Source organism: Saccopteryx leptura, chromosome 8 (assembly GCF_036850995.1).
Source record: "Saccopteryx leptura isolate mSacLep1 chromosome 8, mSacLep1_pri_phased_curated, whole genome shotgun sequence".
Classification (NCBI taxonomy): domain Eukaryota; kingdom Metazoa; phylum Chordata; class Mammalia; order Chiroptera; family Emballonuridae; genus Saccopteryx; species Saccopteryx leptura.
The window spans coordinates 88,470,968-88,486,816 of NC_089510.1; the positions used below are offsets into that span (position 1 = coordinate 88,470,968).

The 15,849-nt window shown below is 42.9% G+C and overlaps 1 protein-coding gene across 4 annotated transcripts in view; it reads left to right on the top strand.

Annotated features, from left to right (window-relative positions):
• The first annotated feature begins 910 nt into the window (after positions 1-910).
• Positions 911-15,849, top strand: part of GOLIM4 (golgi integral membrane protein 4) — a 115,172-nt gene continuing 100,233 nt past the window's right edge. For all 4 annotated transcript variants that reach the window (XM_066347126.1, XM_066347127.1, XM_066347128.1 and 1 more), the window contains exon 1: positions 911-1,100. In XM_066347126.1, coding sequence (XP_066203223.1) covers positions 914-1,100 — 187 coding nt within the window. In that variant the 5' untranslated portion in view covers positions 911-913. The remainder of the gene's footprint in view (positions 1,101-15,849) is intronic.

Sequence of the window (15,849 nt, forward strand, 5' to 3'; positions counted from 1 at the left end):
GCACGTCCTTCGCGCACCCCAAACAGTCCGCTCCAGGCTCCACCGCCTCTTCCCATCGACCCACACTCCACGTGGGCTCACCCCCGCGCCAGGCGGCCGCGCAGCCCACGAGCCCCTCTCTGGCCCCGCAGTGGGAGGGAGGGCGCGGCCCCGGGGTCGGACGGACAAAGCGGACGTCCAATGGAGCCCGGCATTGCCTCCCCGAAGGGAGGGAGGTGCAGTTCGGACGGGCCCAATGAGCGGGAAGCCCGAGTGGGACTTCCTCCGGGAATCCCGTTGGCCAGAATAGCGGGGCCGCGGGTGACACGTAAGGTGGCTGGGAGGCAACGGCGGTCGAGGCTCTGCAGCCCCGTCAGTGATACCGGCCCGTCGTCCCCCAAGCCCAGGCGAGCACCCAGCCCCGACTCGTCCCGGAGGCAGCGCAGCCCGGAGCCCGGAGCCCGGGCCCCTTTGTTGGGTGGCGCCCCCGCACTTTGGTGGCAACAGTCGCGCAGTGGGAACCACCGCGAGGGGGCGGAGAGCGGCCAGGGCGGGACTTCGAGCGCCGCCGGGGGCAGCTGGGCCAAAAAGTGGGGAAGACGAAAAAGGCCGGCGGCGTCGAGGGACGAGCGCCAGGACCTCCTGCCCGGAAGAATGCGGAGGGCCCCCTCCCGGGCCCCAGCACTCGCTGAGAGTCCGCTGCGCACAAGTTTGGCCGCGGCCGCTCCGGCGGCGTCGATGGCTGCGCGCCCCGCGGCGCGCGGGGGCTGAGCGGTAGCCACTTCCCTCCTAGCCCCGCTTTTGTGTCTCGCGTCCCCTCCGCATGCTGTGTCCGGCCACCTCCTGCGGCGGCCGCTGCTGAGCGCTCGCTCGCGCGCGGGGAGGGGAGGAGGGGACGGCGGGGACGGCCGCGGCGCGCGGTCCGGCGGGGACTATGGGGAACGGGATGTGCTCTCGGAAGCAGAAGCGGGTCTTCCAGACGCTGCTGCTGCTGACCGTGGTCTTCGGCTTTCTCTACGGCGCGATGCTCTACTACGAGCTGCAGACGCAGCTGCGGAAAGCCGAGGCGGTGGCGCTCAAGTACCAGCAGCACCAGGAGTCCCTGTCTGCCCAGTTACAAGGTACGGTTAACGGGACGCACGAGGCCAACGGCCAACTCTGCCCTGCGCCTCCGCCCCGTCTGGAAAACTGGCAAAGCGGCGTCACCTCTGACCTTCAGAACATCAGAGGCGAGCCCTGCAGAGTGGCCGGGCCCCCGGTGTGTCATGGAAAATGACATCCCCATCTTCCAGCTTCAAGGGCTGTTAGCTTTGCAGTGGGTGGCCCTTGGTTCCGCTGGGCGTCGGATAGGCGGGCGAACACTGAGTTCTTTACTCCAGCACGGCTGCAGTTAGGGAGTTAAACCAGTGGCTCTCGCTTTGCTTCTCCAGCCCTTCCTGGAGAGGCATAGTTTCCTGGTTTCTAGGTATTTGCTTTCCATTTGACTTAGTAGCCTAAGAAATGGGGAGTTTGGCAGAGATTTCTCAAACTGTGCTGTTTTTTCAAGGGAAATTAAGCCATGACGCAGCAGCCCAAACTAATGGCCTACTTGAACGGAAACTAGACCTGCTGGTTTCTGTTAATTCAGTAGTGTCTTTAGAGGTGTATGATGTGTTGGTAAAGTCCATGGTACTGCTGTTTATCCTCCTGCAAGTATGTTTTTGAAAAAAAAAGTCTCTTTGTCTTCCTAAGTAACATTTAGTTTGTTACAGAGGTAGGTGTGTGTGTGTGTGTGTGTGTTTACAATTAAGCCATGAGAGGTCCTAGAAGAGAGAGTTTTTCACTTTGCCAGACAAGGCGAACACAACTTGCGCAAGACCTGCAGGAACACTTAAAGCTCCTGTGTTATTTTAGAATCCCATTTAATGTAAATTTCAGAAAAGTTAAGGATGCATGACTGCAAAGCAAGCACCATGCTGTCTTGTTAAGAGCGTAGTCATCCTATACATATATTCTGAAAACTTTTACTTGGTTAGTTTTCGACACTTATGCAGTCCTCTCTCCAACCAAAAATTAAGAAAAATCTGTGAGTACTGAAATGTTCAGTCTTTGCTGATAATGCAAATACAGCTTATTTCATATAACTAGGAGGATACAGCTGACTTGATGTATCCATCAGGGTATATGTATACAAATATAAAACAGATGCCTTTTTGTTGCTTCAGCTATTTTAAGTGTCTTCTCGTAAAACAAATTAAGATGAGAGAAAATGATGTGTAGCTGATTGCTTGGTCTTATTTGCTCTTCCCAACTTAACAGAAAGGAAAGTATTTTTAGCTCACTGAAGGCGCACAGCCACAGGCAGTGAATATATGTGAGCTGGGCTTAGCTTAGAAGGAAAACCTGTTTTGATACAGTCTTAACTTAAAAATTTTTTGTTCTTTAAATTTGTGAACTCATGGATATCATTGTTGGTACTGAAAGTACAGATGTATGTTTATTTACTTATTTATTTAGATATCAGCAGCTTCCCTGTGAAGTTCCATGCAGGTAGACCAAGGGAAAAATTTATTGTCTAATAGCTCAATGGCAGAGTTGGGAGGGGCTTGTATGGTGGATTCTATTAGGTCGGTGCCTTGGTCTCTTCCTTGAGGAGACCAGTGAGAGCAGGAGCCCTCATGGTCACTACACTAGTACATCCTCAGCACTGCACAGTGCCTGACACTTAAGCGGGGATTGATACATATTTATTCAGTCAACAAATAAAATTTATTCAGTCAACAAATAAAAATTATTGTAAACCGTGGTGAGAAGATTAATCCCATGTACTTTTTGTCTACTTTCTCACGCTTCACTTCCTTGTCTCTGCTTTATGAAAAACCAAAGTAGCAACAAAACATTTTACCCAAGTAGAGCATTTGCCAGAATTGTCAATTCTGAAACTCATTGACCAAGAACATGATTTCTGAGTCATGGCCATTATTTGCAGTATTCCATTTTGAAAATCAATCTCAATTTTTTTAAATGTTTTATTTTTAGCAACAAAGGCAGAGACAGACAGGGATGCAGATGAAAAGCATCATCTCATAGTTGTGGCAGTTTAGTTGTCCATTGATTTCTTGCTCATATGTGTTTTGACTGAGGGGCTCCAAACTGAGTCAGTGACCACTAGCTTAAGCCAATGACCTCTAAGCTAAAGCCAGCAACCTTGGGGTCATGTCTATGATCCTGTGCTCAAGCTGGCGACCCCATGCTCAAGCTGGTGAGCCTGCGCCTGCTCAAACCAGCGGCCTGGGCGTTTCAAAGCTGGGTCCTTAGCGTCCCAGGCCAGTGCTTTATCCACTGTGCCACCACCTGATCAGGCCAACCTCAAATTTCTTTTCTTCTTTTATTTGCCACCTTTTGATGGTAGTGGGGAAGATTGGTCATGAGTGCTAACAAAAGACCCTTAAAATACACATTTGCTTTGTAGTGAAGGGCCAGTTTGTGTGAGTTGCCCTAAAGTCAGTTTCTTAATTTACTCTTTTGCCATTTCCTCTTCAGTTGTGTTGTTGCAACAATTATCAGATTAAGCATGAAGAGTTGTTTCCCAAGGAGGCTACAGTTTCTTCTTTCCCAAGGAATGGATTCCTTGTTGACTTCTGTAGCATTTATTTTGTAGTTCACATCTGCAGGCCATTTAATGAAGATTTTCTGATGGTATGCAGGTTTGTTTCCCTTTTCCAGTGACAAATGACATTTTATTCAGTAGTGCTATGTACCACCTGCATTTGTTTTTAGGGTATTAGACTTTCTATTCTTAAGACTTGTTTAGTTTTGTGAAATATCTTGACCTGGCTTGGCTTAAGATCACAGTTAATTTTAAATGGCATTCCTTAGAAAATGACTCTTGAAATGTTTAAGTAGTTTGATCCTATAATCTGAAGGTATAAATTTGTTAAGTGAACATATTTAGGTCGTCTTCAGTTTAAGAATGGGTTGTACTGCAGAGCTTATTTTGATAGTAGGTTACTTCTAACACCAAGTGCATTTTGTAGTAGAACAGCTCCATAAATAGGAGTTGGTTGGGGTACATGGGGAAACTACCAAGACTAGTCAACCCCACTCCACTAAAAACAAACCTGGGTCTGCCAGCCTATATATTCTGCTCTGTCTGCCATCCATACTGTGCCTTAATTTACTGAGGAGTGGGGCAGAGGTTACGGATTGGTGACAGAGGCAGTACTAACAACCTTTGACTAGCACAGTCAAAGGACAAAGTCTTTAACCTTTTACATTTTTTTAAACTCTTTTCATGTGGGTCATGCACCATTCTCTGTGTCTACATGCAGTGGTTCTTAGCTTTGGCCATTAGAGTTACCTGCGCAGCTCCCAGACCAATTGAATAACATTCTATGGAGGTGAAACTTACGTGGCAGTCTGCAAAGGCTATTACACATAGTGCAGCAAAGTTGAGAACCACAGTTCTATAATCTTAAAACTGAGCCACTTCACACAGTTACTTTACCTGCTTGGCTTCAAAGAGAGTTAAAGTTTGTTTTTTTTCCCCTTAAGCATATGATTCAAATTCTAGCCCTGCAAATTTTATCTGAACTTGGGCCTCATTTTTATTATTTACAGTATACACTGGAGATTAGAATGACCTATTTCATAGAGGTATTGTGAGGGTAGAATCATCCCTGGAAAGCTACTAGCACATCTGGCACGTAGTAGGTACCACTCTTTAAAGAGTGTTACTATTGTCATGGTCCCTTTTAGAAGTAAGATATTTTATCTCTCTTCTGATGTTGATCATGGGCAAAATTTTGAAAACAACAGAATTTGTTTTTATAATTAGCCATCTCCTTTAAAAATTTTTTTTAAATGTTTCCATTGATTTGAGAGAAAGAACAAGGAAGAGAAATAAGTAGGGTGGAGAGGGAGAAAGAGAGGAAGGGAGAGAGAGAGAGAGAGAGAGAGAGAGAAGGTATCAACTTGGTGTTGCACTTGGCTGTGTAGTCACTGGTTGCTCTCATATGTGTCCTGCCCAGCAATCGAGCTCGTGCTCTGGGCATGTCAGGACAATGTTCTGTCCACTGAGCAACCTGGACAGGGGTACCACCTTCTTTTACTGTATTTAAATGAATATCATGGAAAATCTGTGAATTGTCATAAATCTGAGTACTTGACTGGAGAAGAAGGGACCTTCCCTGACAGTTTAAACTTAGGGTATAGTTACTGATTAACTCTCCTCTGTATCGTTTCAGATTAAGGGAGGGTGTAGCTGCTAGAGATAGGCAATAACATTGTGCAATAAGATCTGGGAGAGAAGTATCACTTAAAAATTTTAAAAGTAGGGGCAAAGTATCCCTCATTCCTAAAACACTGTATGACATTATTGCAGAGTTCTCGGTCTTCCCAGTGATGACCAGAAATCATCAAAAAAGGTTTATATAATGTATTCTATGCTTCTGTTCTAGATAAGTGTATTACAGTGATTTAAAATAAAAAAGTTTGCTGTTTCTAAGGGTCATGTTGTGATTTAGGTTAGTTGTTCTTTGCATTGTGCCCCTGTCAGGCAGGATGGCTTGTTAGCCAGAGCAGTAGCTCACTTTATGGTAACGGGTTACTTTGTTTTAACCTATCCCATCTTATTTATTTTATTTATTATTTTTTAAGATGTTATTTTTTATTTTAGAGAGGGGGGAGAGAGAGAGAAAGAGAGAGAGGGAGAAACAGGGGAGGGGAGGAGCAAGAAGCAATTCCATATGTGTCTTAACCAGGCCAGGGTTTCAAACTGGTAACCTCAGCGTTCTAGGCTGACGCTTTACCCACTGCGCCACCACAGGTCAGGCATTTACCTATCCTGTTTTAACCATATGTAGTAATCAAGATAATAGTGCTTATAATAGTTTGTCGTGAGGATTAATAGTGTTAGCCAGTATAGAATGCTTAGAAGGCTGTAGCTTGCATGTTAAGACTACTGGGGACCGTCATGTACCACAGAGTGACTCACAGAACTCAAGAAGCTAGACCTACAGGCGAGGGCAATGTGTTGTAGGTATACTCATTTTCAAGTGCAAAGTTAGGACTGACAAACATCAATTAGATATTATCTAGTAAGTAAAGTACATCTTGCAGTTAAAATGAGATATTTATCAAGCTGTTTTTGTTTCATTTTGTTGTGTTTAAAAAATGGAAGAGAAATACTTTCTAGATTCAGTAGTCTTTATTTGTATGTAAAACCTGCCTTAAAATCCATTCCCTGAACAGAAGATAAAAACTTCCAGATACTTTTGATAATTTTCCTCATTTAAGTATTCTGTTGAATATTACAATTGGCAAAAATATTTGATTCCAGCCTCACCAGGCGGTGGCGCAGTGTATAGTGTTGGACTAGGATGCTGAGGACCTGGGTTCAAGACCCTGAGGTCACCAGCTTGAGCGTGGGCTCATCTGGTTTGAGCAAAAGCTCACCAGCTTGAGCCCAAGGTCGCTGGCTTGAGCAACTCTGCTGTAGCCCCCCTGTCAAGGTACATATGAGAAAGCAATCAATGAACAACTAAGGTGCTGCAATGAAGAGTTGATGCTGTCCCTATCTGTCCCTCTCTTTGACTCTGTCTCTGTCCCCAAAAAAAAGAAAAAAAAATTGATTCCACACATTGTGTCTGCCTTAGTCAAATCCCTGAAATGGGTACACACCAATATTGCTTAACCATGTAAGAAAGTTGCTCATTATTTGTGAGCCTTTAGTTTAAGTACCAGGGAGAATGACGACCTTATCTTGATTTGTTTGTATTCTCTCCTGCTGTTACAAATACAGATTCTTATAGGGCTGGGGCACGAGATCAGGTTTCAGTGACTTTAGGAGTGAGTGAACCAGAGTCGGGGAACTGATGATGATTGAAGCTGACGTGGACCAAAATACGAAGGATTTGAGAGAAACAAGAATAAGGGAGAGAGAGAAAAAGGGGTGTAATATCAGTTTATGAGTTTTCCAAGCTTTGAGAAAGATTCTTGCTTACAACTTTATGTCCTGGAAAGAAAGAAAGAGAGACTAATCAAAAGAGAGTGAGTTTGGCATCAGATAACAGCTTGAATGCAATTCTGGTGTTTACCAGTAGTTACCTGGACCAGGCAAGTAACCTTTCTGAACTTGAGTTATTTTCTATTTAATTGGGGATAACAATGACTATTACATACTATGGACTAGAAACAATGCACTTAAAAGTGAACACCGTGAATCCTGGTGTGAATTACTACTAGAGGCATTAGGTGACCAGGGCTACTGTTGCTGGATTAGTATCAGGCTGTTTATTTGGCTGCATTTGCTACATCGTACAATTTTAACCTTTTTCATCTCATGACACACATAAACAAACTATGAAAATTCTGCAGCACACCAAAAAAAAAATATTTATTTTGCCTATCTGATTTAAAAAAAGGTATAATTTTGATTCATTCAATACAACAGCTATTGTGTTGGCTGTTGTCACTTTTTTATTTGACAGTCGAGGGGAAAAGGTCAGTGCCCCTGACTAGTCAGATACTGCATCGATTAATAGTTCTTGTTGCACACTGATTGGAAATCCTGGATTTAATAGATAACAGTGTTATTAGTTGTGTCCCAATGTGGGTCATTTCAGAGCCATGTACCCAATTTGGTTGAAACTTTTCTTTGATTTAAGATACTCTCTTGTCTTTTCTATTGTTTTGACCCTTGGGGGGGGGGGGGGGAAGAAAATGCCTGACAACATTTCATGTTCCTAACTAAGAGTTGCTGTTTTTCATTTTGACTACTAAGTGTTATTTTATCAGTGAGGACAAAATGTTTTTGCTTCTTTTGCCAGTCAGTGGTTTGTGGATTTTGTTGCTTTATTTGGAAGTGAAGTTTTATGTGTAATACAACTCTATTATAAAAGAAAAATGACAAGCTATATTTTCAAGCTACTATTATTTGAAGCAAATTTATTGTGATAGGATTTTGAAAATTTATTTGAAGGACTTAAATTATTTTAAATATACAACGTTGAGTGTCTACAGTGTTCAGGTACTGCGCTAGGCACAGTGCATGCGTTTTCTCATTTAACAGTGACACAAGCTGTGTAATGTGAATGAGCAGTCTGAGGCTCGGAGGGGCTAATGAACTTGCCAGTGTCAAGGTGGAATCCAAGGAAACTGAGCTTAGAACCCTAATGTGATTTCCTCACTCATGTTCTTTTCACATTACTCTATTCCCTTCAAAATTATTTTAGTGTCTCATGACATTATTACTGATTTTGAGAAATTAGGTCATGTGAGGATTTAAGATAAAATTTAGAATCAGAATGAACAGGTGTGATTATTTGATTTCCAGAGTGTAGAACATTTACTTCTGTTATGAAAGATGATTTGGTTGATACTGAGTTAATTTTAGGTGGTATGCAGATCACGTAATAAAAAAATGCCCTTTTGAATCCCCTTTCAGTGTGTTCTTGACAAGTGAAGTAGAAACTTCCAATTTGATGCTAGAACCTCCTTCTGTATACAGCTGCTTATTTGTCTTTCTCAAAGAGAGCAGACTTCATTTAGCCAACAGCCTGATAGCTAGAATTAACAATAGCTTTTCTGTTTTATTGCATTTAAATTTTACTCTAACCACCCACTAATGCAAATGCAGGGTAATCCATATTTTTCATATACAATGTACTAGCATAAAGTTTACTTTTTTTGGAAATTTATTGCAGGAAAAGTGAATATTTGGCAACCCATAGTACCTCTACAGGTTTTGTGTTCCCAAAGAGAGACGTCATGTTTGGAGTACCTGCATGTCTGAAGTTTCGGAATGCATCAGCAGCCCCAGTCTGATATGACGGCTGACTTTTACAGTTAACAGTCCTGAAGCTGATGAACCCTCTCTCTCAGGTGAAGTGCAGACCCTGTGCGTCTGACTTCCGGTACCACCTAACATTCTTGCATTGCGCTCTGCTCCTGGAGCCCAACAGCACCCTCTTCTCAGAGAGAAATGGACGCTGCTATTTTTAACAATGCTATGTATTTCCGAATGGCATATTTGTGTTCTCTGTTATTATTGGCCTGTAGTGCTTAGCCAGTGGATATGCTAGTCATTGCCTTTCACTAAAAAGCCTCACTAAATAAGCTCATAGCCTATAGGGATAGAAGCATGAAAATAAATTTCACTGTATGACAGTATGACATTTTAAAAATATTGCTTTAACCATTTTTCATGTATAAAATGTCATAATATGATAGTGAATTGAAAAGTAAAAGATACACTGTCATTCTGAAGGATAAGGCATTATAGAACATTTGAATGACACCAATGCCTTTCTTTTGAGAGTAAGCAGATTTAAGAACATCTATAATTATTTTAGGAGAGTTAAACATTCCATTTCCTATTTCCCATCTCATTTAATTCCCTTTTGGTGTAATTTCCATTACAAAAAAATCTGCAAATCAAGATATTTAGGAGAGCTTTGACATTGTATACTTTCAACAATAGCTTGATGCTTTAAAAGAAATATCCTCGATGCAGATTAAAATTGGACAACTAATAATTACTTGATTAGTTTAGTTAGTGTAGAACAGTTTATCAAGTTTAACATGGGTAAGATTTAATATTATTAATCTGTAATATCTATTGTGTCAATCTCTTAACCTACTAAAAAATAAATTTTTAAAAGGACTTCATATCCTTTTTAAAAGTTTGATGCTATAAAACATGTTAAATTATACTGATGTCAGACATCACTTTTATTAGAAGATGAAAAGTAAATTTTCTTTACTATATAGATGAGCATCGGCTCAAAATCCAGAAGTCATCTAAATTTGACCTGGGTGCGGATAAAGTCCCTTGAGTACAGTGTATAAAGTCATTCCTTTTCAGTGTAGATTTGTGAAACTAAAAACTTACATTTTCTGACCTCACACAACCAGCGTACAACAGTGGGTCAGAAATTAGATGCCTCCATATTCTTGTTCAACAAAGCAGGAAATCTAAGGTATGGCTCTTAGCAATTCTGAAATCCAGCTGGACTAATGGCCTTGACTAGGTTTTTGGGCCTGGGAGTAAATCTCCATAGCTGTTGCTTCTACCTTTTTGGCTATTGTTTTCACTGTCTTGAGTCATCCTTTCTTTTTCATAGAGGATAGTGTGTGCCTGCAGCTGGGTTTTCTCAGCCTGCCTCCTGCCACCAGAGCTTTGGGACCTAGGGCCTTTTTGTGTATACAATGTACTGTAATGTCCCTTTCAGTCCGGACTGGCCATTTCTGTGATAAAATCCTTTCAAAACCTTTGTGGGACTCCTGTGAAACTTGATGGAGTTTACTCTGCTAGACAAAATCCACACCCACATGTTTCTTGGAGATAAATCCTTCTCTACTGTGGGCTTCTGCTTAGGAAAAGCAGAGACCAAGAGCTGTCTTCCCAGGAGGCAGGCCTGTTGAGAGGACAGGCAGGTCACACCCTTGAACTTTTCCTGTGTCTGACTGAACAGCACTCTGAGACACCACACTTCCAAGGTCTTAACAAGGATTTCAGAAGCCACTCCCTGGGCCTCGTCTTTACATCTTGTATTTTTCTGACAGTTCTCTGGAGTTGATCTTTACCTGGAAGCTGTTTCTAAATTTTAGCATTGCTTGCTGTCTAGAGGAAAGGCTGAGGGTGCTCAAAATGAGCAAATCCTGCCTCCTGTTTAGTAGTCTTTCCCTCAGTTTATCTTCTCCCAGATTACTGATAGTAACAGCAAGAAACCAGCTAGCATCCTCAGCATTTTGCTGGGACGTCTTAGCTAAACCACCAGTTCATTTTTTATTTCTCATGCTACAGGCAGCTGCAGGTCACGTAGCTTTATGTAAGTGAATGCATGTTATTAAAACTTCCTCCATTACATAATTTCCAGCTTCCAATAAAATTCCCTTCACTCATTTATGTCTTTATTAGCCATCTCTCTTCAGAGTTCAGAATTCTGTGGACGTGCGTTCACGGCACGCTGTCCTCTCACTCAAGATCTTCTCAACGCCCACTACACAGTGCCAAAGCCCCCTCCACCGTTCAGATTTTTGTTACGGCAGCGCTTCACTTTCTGAAGCTGTACTAGCTAGCTTGTAGCATAGCAAATTATCCCTAGTCTGAACTGCCTGGGAACAGCAAATGCTATCTTACAGTCTCTGTGGGAAAGGAAACGGGGCTTAGCTGGGTGATTCTCCCAAATGGGCTGTGAATGTAGCACGATGAAGCTGCCGAGTAGGGTTGGAGTCTTCTCAACATTCAATTGGGGCCCGGGCCGGTTGGCTCAGTGGTAGAGCATTGACCCAGCATGTGAAGTCCTGGGTTCTATTCCCGGTCAGGGCACACAGGAAAAGCAACCTTCTATTTCTCCTCCCCCTTCCCCCCCTCTTCCTCCCCTCTCTTCCTCCCTCTCTCTCCCTTTCTCTCTCCCCTTCCACAGCCATGGCTCCTTTGAGCAAGGTGGCCCCGGGCGCTGAGGATGGTACTGTGGCCTCGCCTCAGGCGCTAAAATAGCTAGATTGCTAAGCAACAGAGCAACAGCCCCAGATGGACAAAGTATCACCCGGGAGGGGGCATGCCAGGTGGATCCCAGTCAGGGCACATGTGGGAGTCTGTCTCTCTGCCTCCCTCCTTTCATTTAATAATTAAAGCAAAAACAAAAACAAAAAACAAACCCTGCTTCAGAATTCACAGGGTGGTTGTTGGCAGGCCTCAGAGATCTGCTTTCAGCCTCACTCATCTGGATTTTTTGGAAGACTTCCTGTAGTGCCAGCTTGAAACTTAAAACATGATTGCTGCCTTCCCTCAGGGCAAAGAGTCCAAGGGAGACTATGTAGGAACCCAAGATGAAAGTGAAAGTATTTTAATAACCTAATTATCTTGAAAGTGCTAAAACATCACTTCTGCCGTATTCTGTTAATTAGATTGAATTACTAGGTTCAGCCACTGCTCAAGAGAGGGGGCTTTGGGTAGGTATGAATGACACAATATGGGGATCACAGGGGGCTCAGCTTAGTAGCTGCCTACCACAAGTGAGAATATCATTACTTTCATTGTTGCCATGTCATTACCAAAGTCCTTATAAGCTAACTTTTTTTTTTTTTTTTTTTGAGACAGAGACAGAGAGAGGGACAGATAGGGACAGACAGAAAGGGAGAGAGATGAGAAGCATCAATTCTTCGTTGAGGCTCTTTAGTCTCCTTAGTTGTTCATTGATTGCTTTTCTCATATGTGCCTTGACTGGGCGGCTGCAGCAGAGGAGTGACCCCTTGCTCAAGCCAGCAACCTTGAGCTTCAAGCCAGTGACCTTTGGGCTCAAGCCAGTGACCATGGGGGCACATCTATGATCCCATGCACAAGCCAGTGACCCTGCACTCAAACTGGTGAGCCCACCCTCAAGCCAGATAAACCTGCGCATAAGCCAGCAACCTTAGAGTTTCGAACTTGGGTCCTCCACGTTCCAGTCCTACACTCTATCCACTGCACCACCACCTGGCGAGGCCTCATAAGCTTTTATTGGACACTTGCTATGTACTGGGCGCTGTGCCACATTGTTTTCTTGAATTATGCAATATAATGCTTTTGAAAAAATGTTTTGCTACATATTAAAATGTGATTTACCATTTAATTGGAAGTCTATTAGCAAGAAGTGGCATTTGAAATCATGGCCTTCAGAGGGAAAATAGCTGGTATCTAAACCATCTGACCTGGAAGAATTAGAATTAAGAGTGTTCCATGTAACTGAAGTATAATCCCACTAGTTGGCTGTCAAAAGAAATCCCAACGTAGAAGGTGTCATGTCCTTGGGGAGTTTCCAAATCCATTGACAATGTGTGAATTTCCCATTCCTCCAAGGGACTGTATTTCATGGTGAGTGGATAGAAATGTGCAGCGTGCTGGTGCGGACAGTATTTTCACATGCTTCTGGTGTGCCTTCTGACTTTATAGGCTGTAGTGCTTAGAGAAGACCTTTGTATTTGATTGTCAGAAGGTAAGTTTTTATAGAGTTTTACTGGTCTTAGATACAAATTTTTTATTTAAAGAAAGTATTAAAATAAAGAAAGAACATTATTGCATAACTGGTCATTGCAAGTTGTTCATTTATTGCTACTTTGAAAGTCAAGTTTAGAATATTTTTATCTATGCATATTCTTTTGTGATTTTAATAAAATAAAAAACAGAGCATAAGAGCATATTATGGAAAAGTCATTAAATGTTTTCTGAACACTTGTAATACCAAACATAGTGTGATCCTGTGTTTCTAAATATATTTCAGTAATTATAAATACATGAGATAAAGATTGCTATTTTAAGCCCTGGCCGGTTGGTTCAGTGGTAGAGCATTGGCCCAGCTAGAGGAAGTCCCAGGTTCGATTCCTGGTCAGAGCACACAGGAGAAGTGCCCATCTGCTTCTCTACCCTCCCTCCCCCCACTGTCTCTTTCTTCCCCTCCCACAGGGTGCTGAGGATGGCTTCAGGGCCTCCACCTCAAGTACTAGAATGGCCCTGGTTGCAATGAAGCAATGGCCCAGATGGGCAGAGCATCGCCCTCTGGTGGGTATGGCGGGTGAATGCGGGAGTCTGTTTCTCTGCCTCCCCACTTCTCACTTCAGAAAAAAATACACACACACATTGCTATTTTCCTTTTGACTTTTCTAAACATATTTCTATAAGAGATTGGCTTGGGAAGTGGATAGAGAATATTTCTTCAAAATGTTTGAAGCCATATTCCATTCAAGAATTAAGGAAATTTCTGTTCTTGTCACTATAAAGTTATTGTTGAATATCTGTAGACCCAGTGATTGTTTTTCTGCCCAGTCCTCTCTGTGAGGGTGCCAGGTTGCTGCTCTGATAGTCACTGTTACTTCATGTTAGTGTGGCCTCTTCTTGGTGATTCTCATGCAGGTATCATAAGTTTCCTGTGACATTTGGTCTCTGTTCTATTCTTTGTCCGAAAAACCAAAATGATAAAAATCCCCTACACAGGCCACAATGTATTGTTAATGTGCAGTGTGGTTCTTAGGGAGAGTTACAAGATACATATGAAGGAAATGGTTAACTCATGTTCTTTTCTTCAACTAATTCCCACTGCCTTCATTCAGATTTCTACGACGGAGGAATAGAATGAGAAATAGCTAACTTGTTTACCAATCCTCCAGCCCCCTTCATCCAGTCATTCTGTTTTTTCTAACCATTTCTCAACCCCCTTACCTAGTTAATGATATCCCCATCTCTCCCTTCCACATTGGTGCGACCTTTTAAACTAGCCAATCGGAAAAAATAAGATTGTATGGTCAACACTAGCCAAGACCCATGGAGCAAGACCCAGCATCCTAGGGCCTGCGTTAGGGATAAAAACAGAATTTGCCCTCTGTCCGCGTGCTTGCTGGCTGGCTTTCACTAGCGGCAGCATGCCCGTCTGCAGCAGTTATTAAAGTGACCTTGCTGAGGTATTTTGTCTGCACGAATCTTGCTTAATTTTATTTCTAACACATATGAATTTTTTCATACACCTTTTATTTCCAGGGTTGATTGATTAGGGTCCCTATGGACTGAGCTAAAGGATGCTCTTTTCTGTTGAAACTGTCCCAGGAAGCAGCGGCTAAGAGCTAGAGTGATGGTATTGATGAGTACAATGTAATATCCCCTCTGTACACCCTAAGAAATCTTCATCGGAGGGCCCCAAGGTAGCAACACTTTCAGTGGAGTCTGCTTCTTTAAAGGAAGACTGCTTTGTTTTTGCTGTTGACCTCCAGCTGTTCTTAAAGCTGCCTCCTACCCAGCAACACCGCATTCCTCAGACCAGCTGTGACTCTTATCTGGGACCCGCTCTTCCTTAAGAGTGGCATCTTCAATTTAGGATCCATGGGGGGGGGGGGGGTCCATAAACTTCTGAAAATATATGTCACTTTTGTATACGTGCCATTTTCCCAGACAGGAGCCACTGCTTTTATCAGATTCTGAAACCATCAGTAACCTGAAAGGGGTGAAGAACCACTGCTTTAGGGAAAATTTCTCTTTCTGAGGTACTTTTAAGTCCCCCTTGGACTCTGACCTCCTCTGGTCCCACCCCTGTACCCTTTAGAAAGTGGCTGAGTTTGTTCTGGGACAGTAATCATTAGGTCACTGCTATTTTGCTAAAGCTCTAACCCAGGGGTCCCCAAACTTTTTACACAGGGGCCAGTTCACTGTCCCTCAGACCGTTGGAGGGCCAGACTATAAAAAAACTATGAACAAATCCCTATGCACACTGCACATATCTTATTTTAAAGTAAAAAAACAAAATGAGAACAAATACAATATTTAAAATAAAGAACAAGTAAATTTAAATCAACAAACTGACCAGTATTTCAATGGGAACTATGCTCCTCTCACCGACCACCAATGAAAGAGGTGCCCCTTCCGGAAGTGCGGTGGGGGCCGGATAAATGGCCTCAGGGGGCCGCATGCGGCCCACGGGCCGTAGTTTGGGGACCCCTGCTCTAACCCACTCCATCCCCTCAAATTTAAGAAGAATCCTGATTGGGGACCTAAACGGCAGGCATTAAGTAGTTGCATTCCTAGAATCCATTACTAATTGCATTATAAATAATAAAAGTGCCTTGCAATTACAGGAGAAATTTATACTTTTCAAATTGCTTTACGTATAATACATATCATTTGGTTCTGAAAACAACCCTGTGATATAGAGTAAAGCAAAATACACTATATTACAACCAATTTAAATTGGGGGAAACAAAAGTCACACAGCAAGCCAGTGACAGATTTGGGATTAACGCTCAAATTGTTTGAATTCTAACTCAGGGCCCTGACTAATACTGTTTCCAAGGTTCCCTTGCCCCGGAAATTGGATGAGGTTTTTAACTGTTCACAACACAGTTTCTGACTTTGCCTGTGGGGAA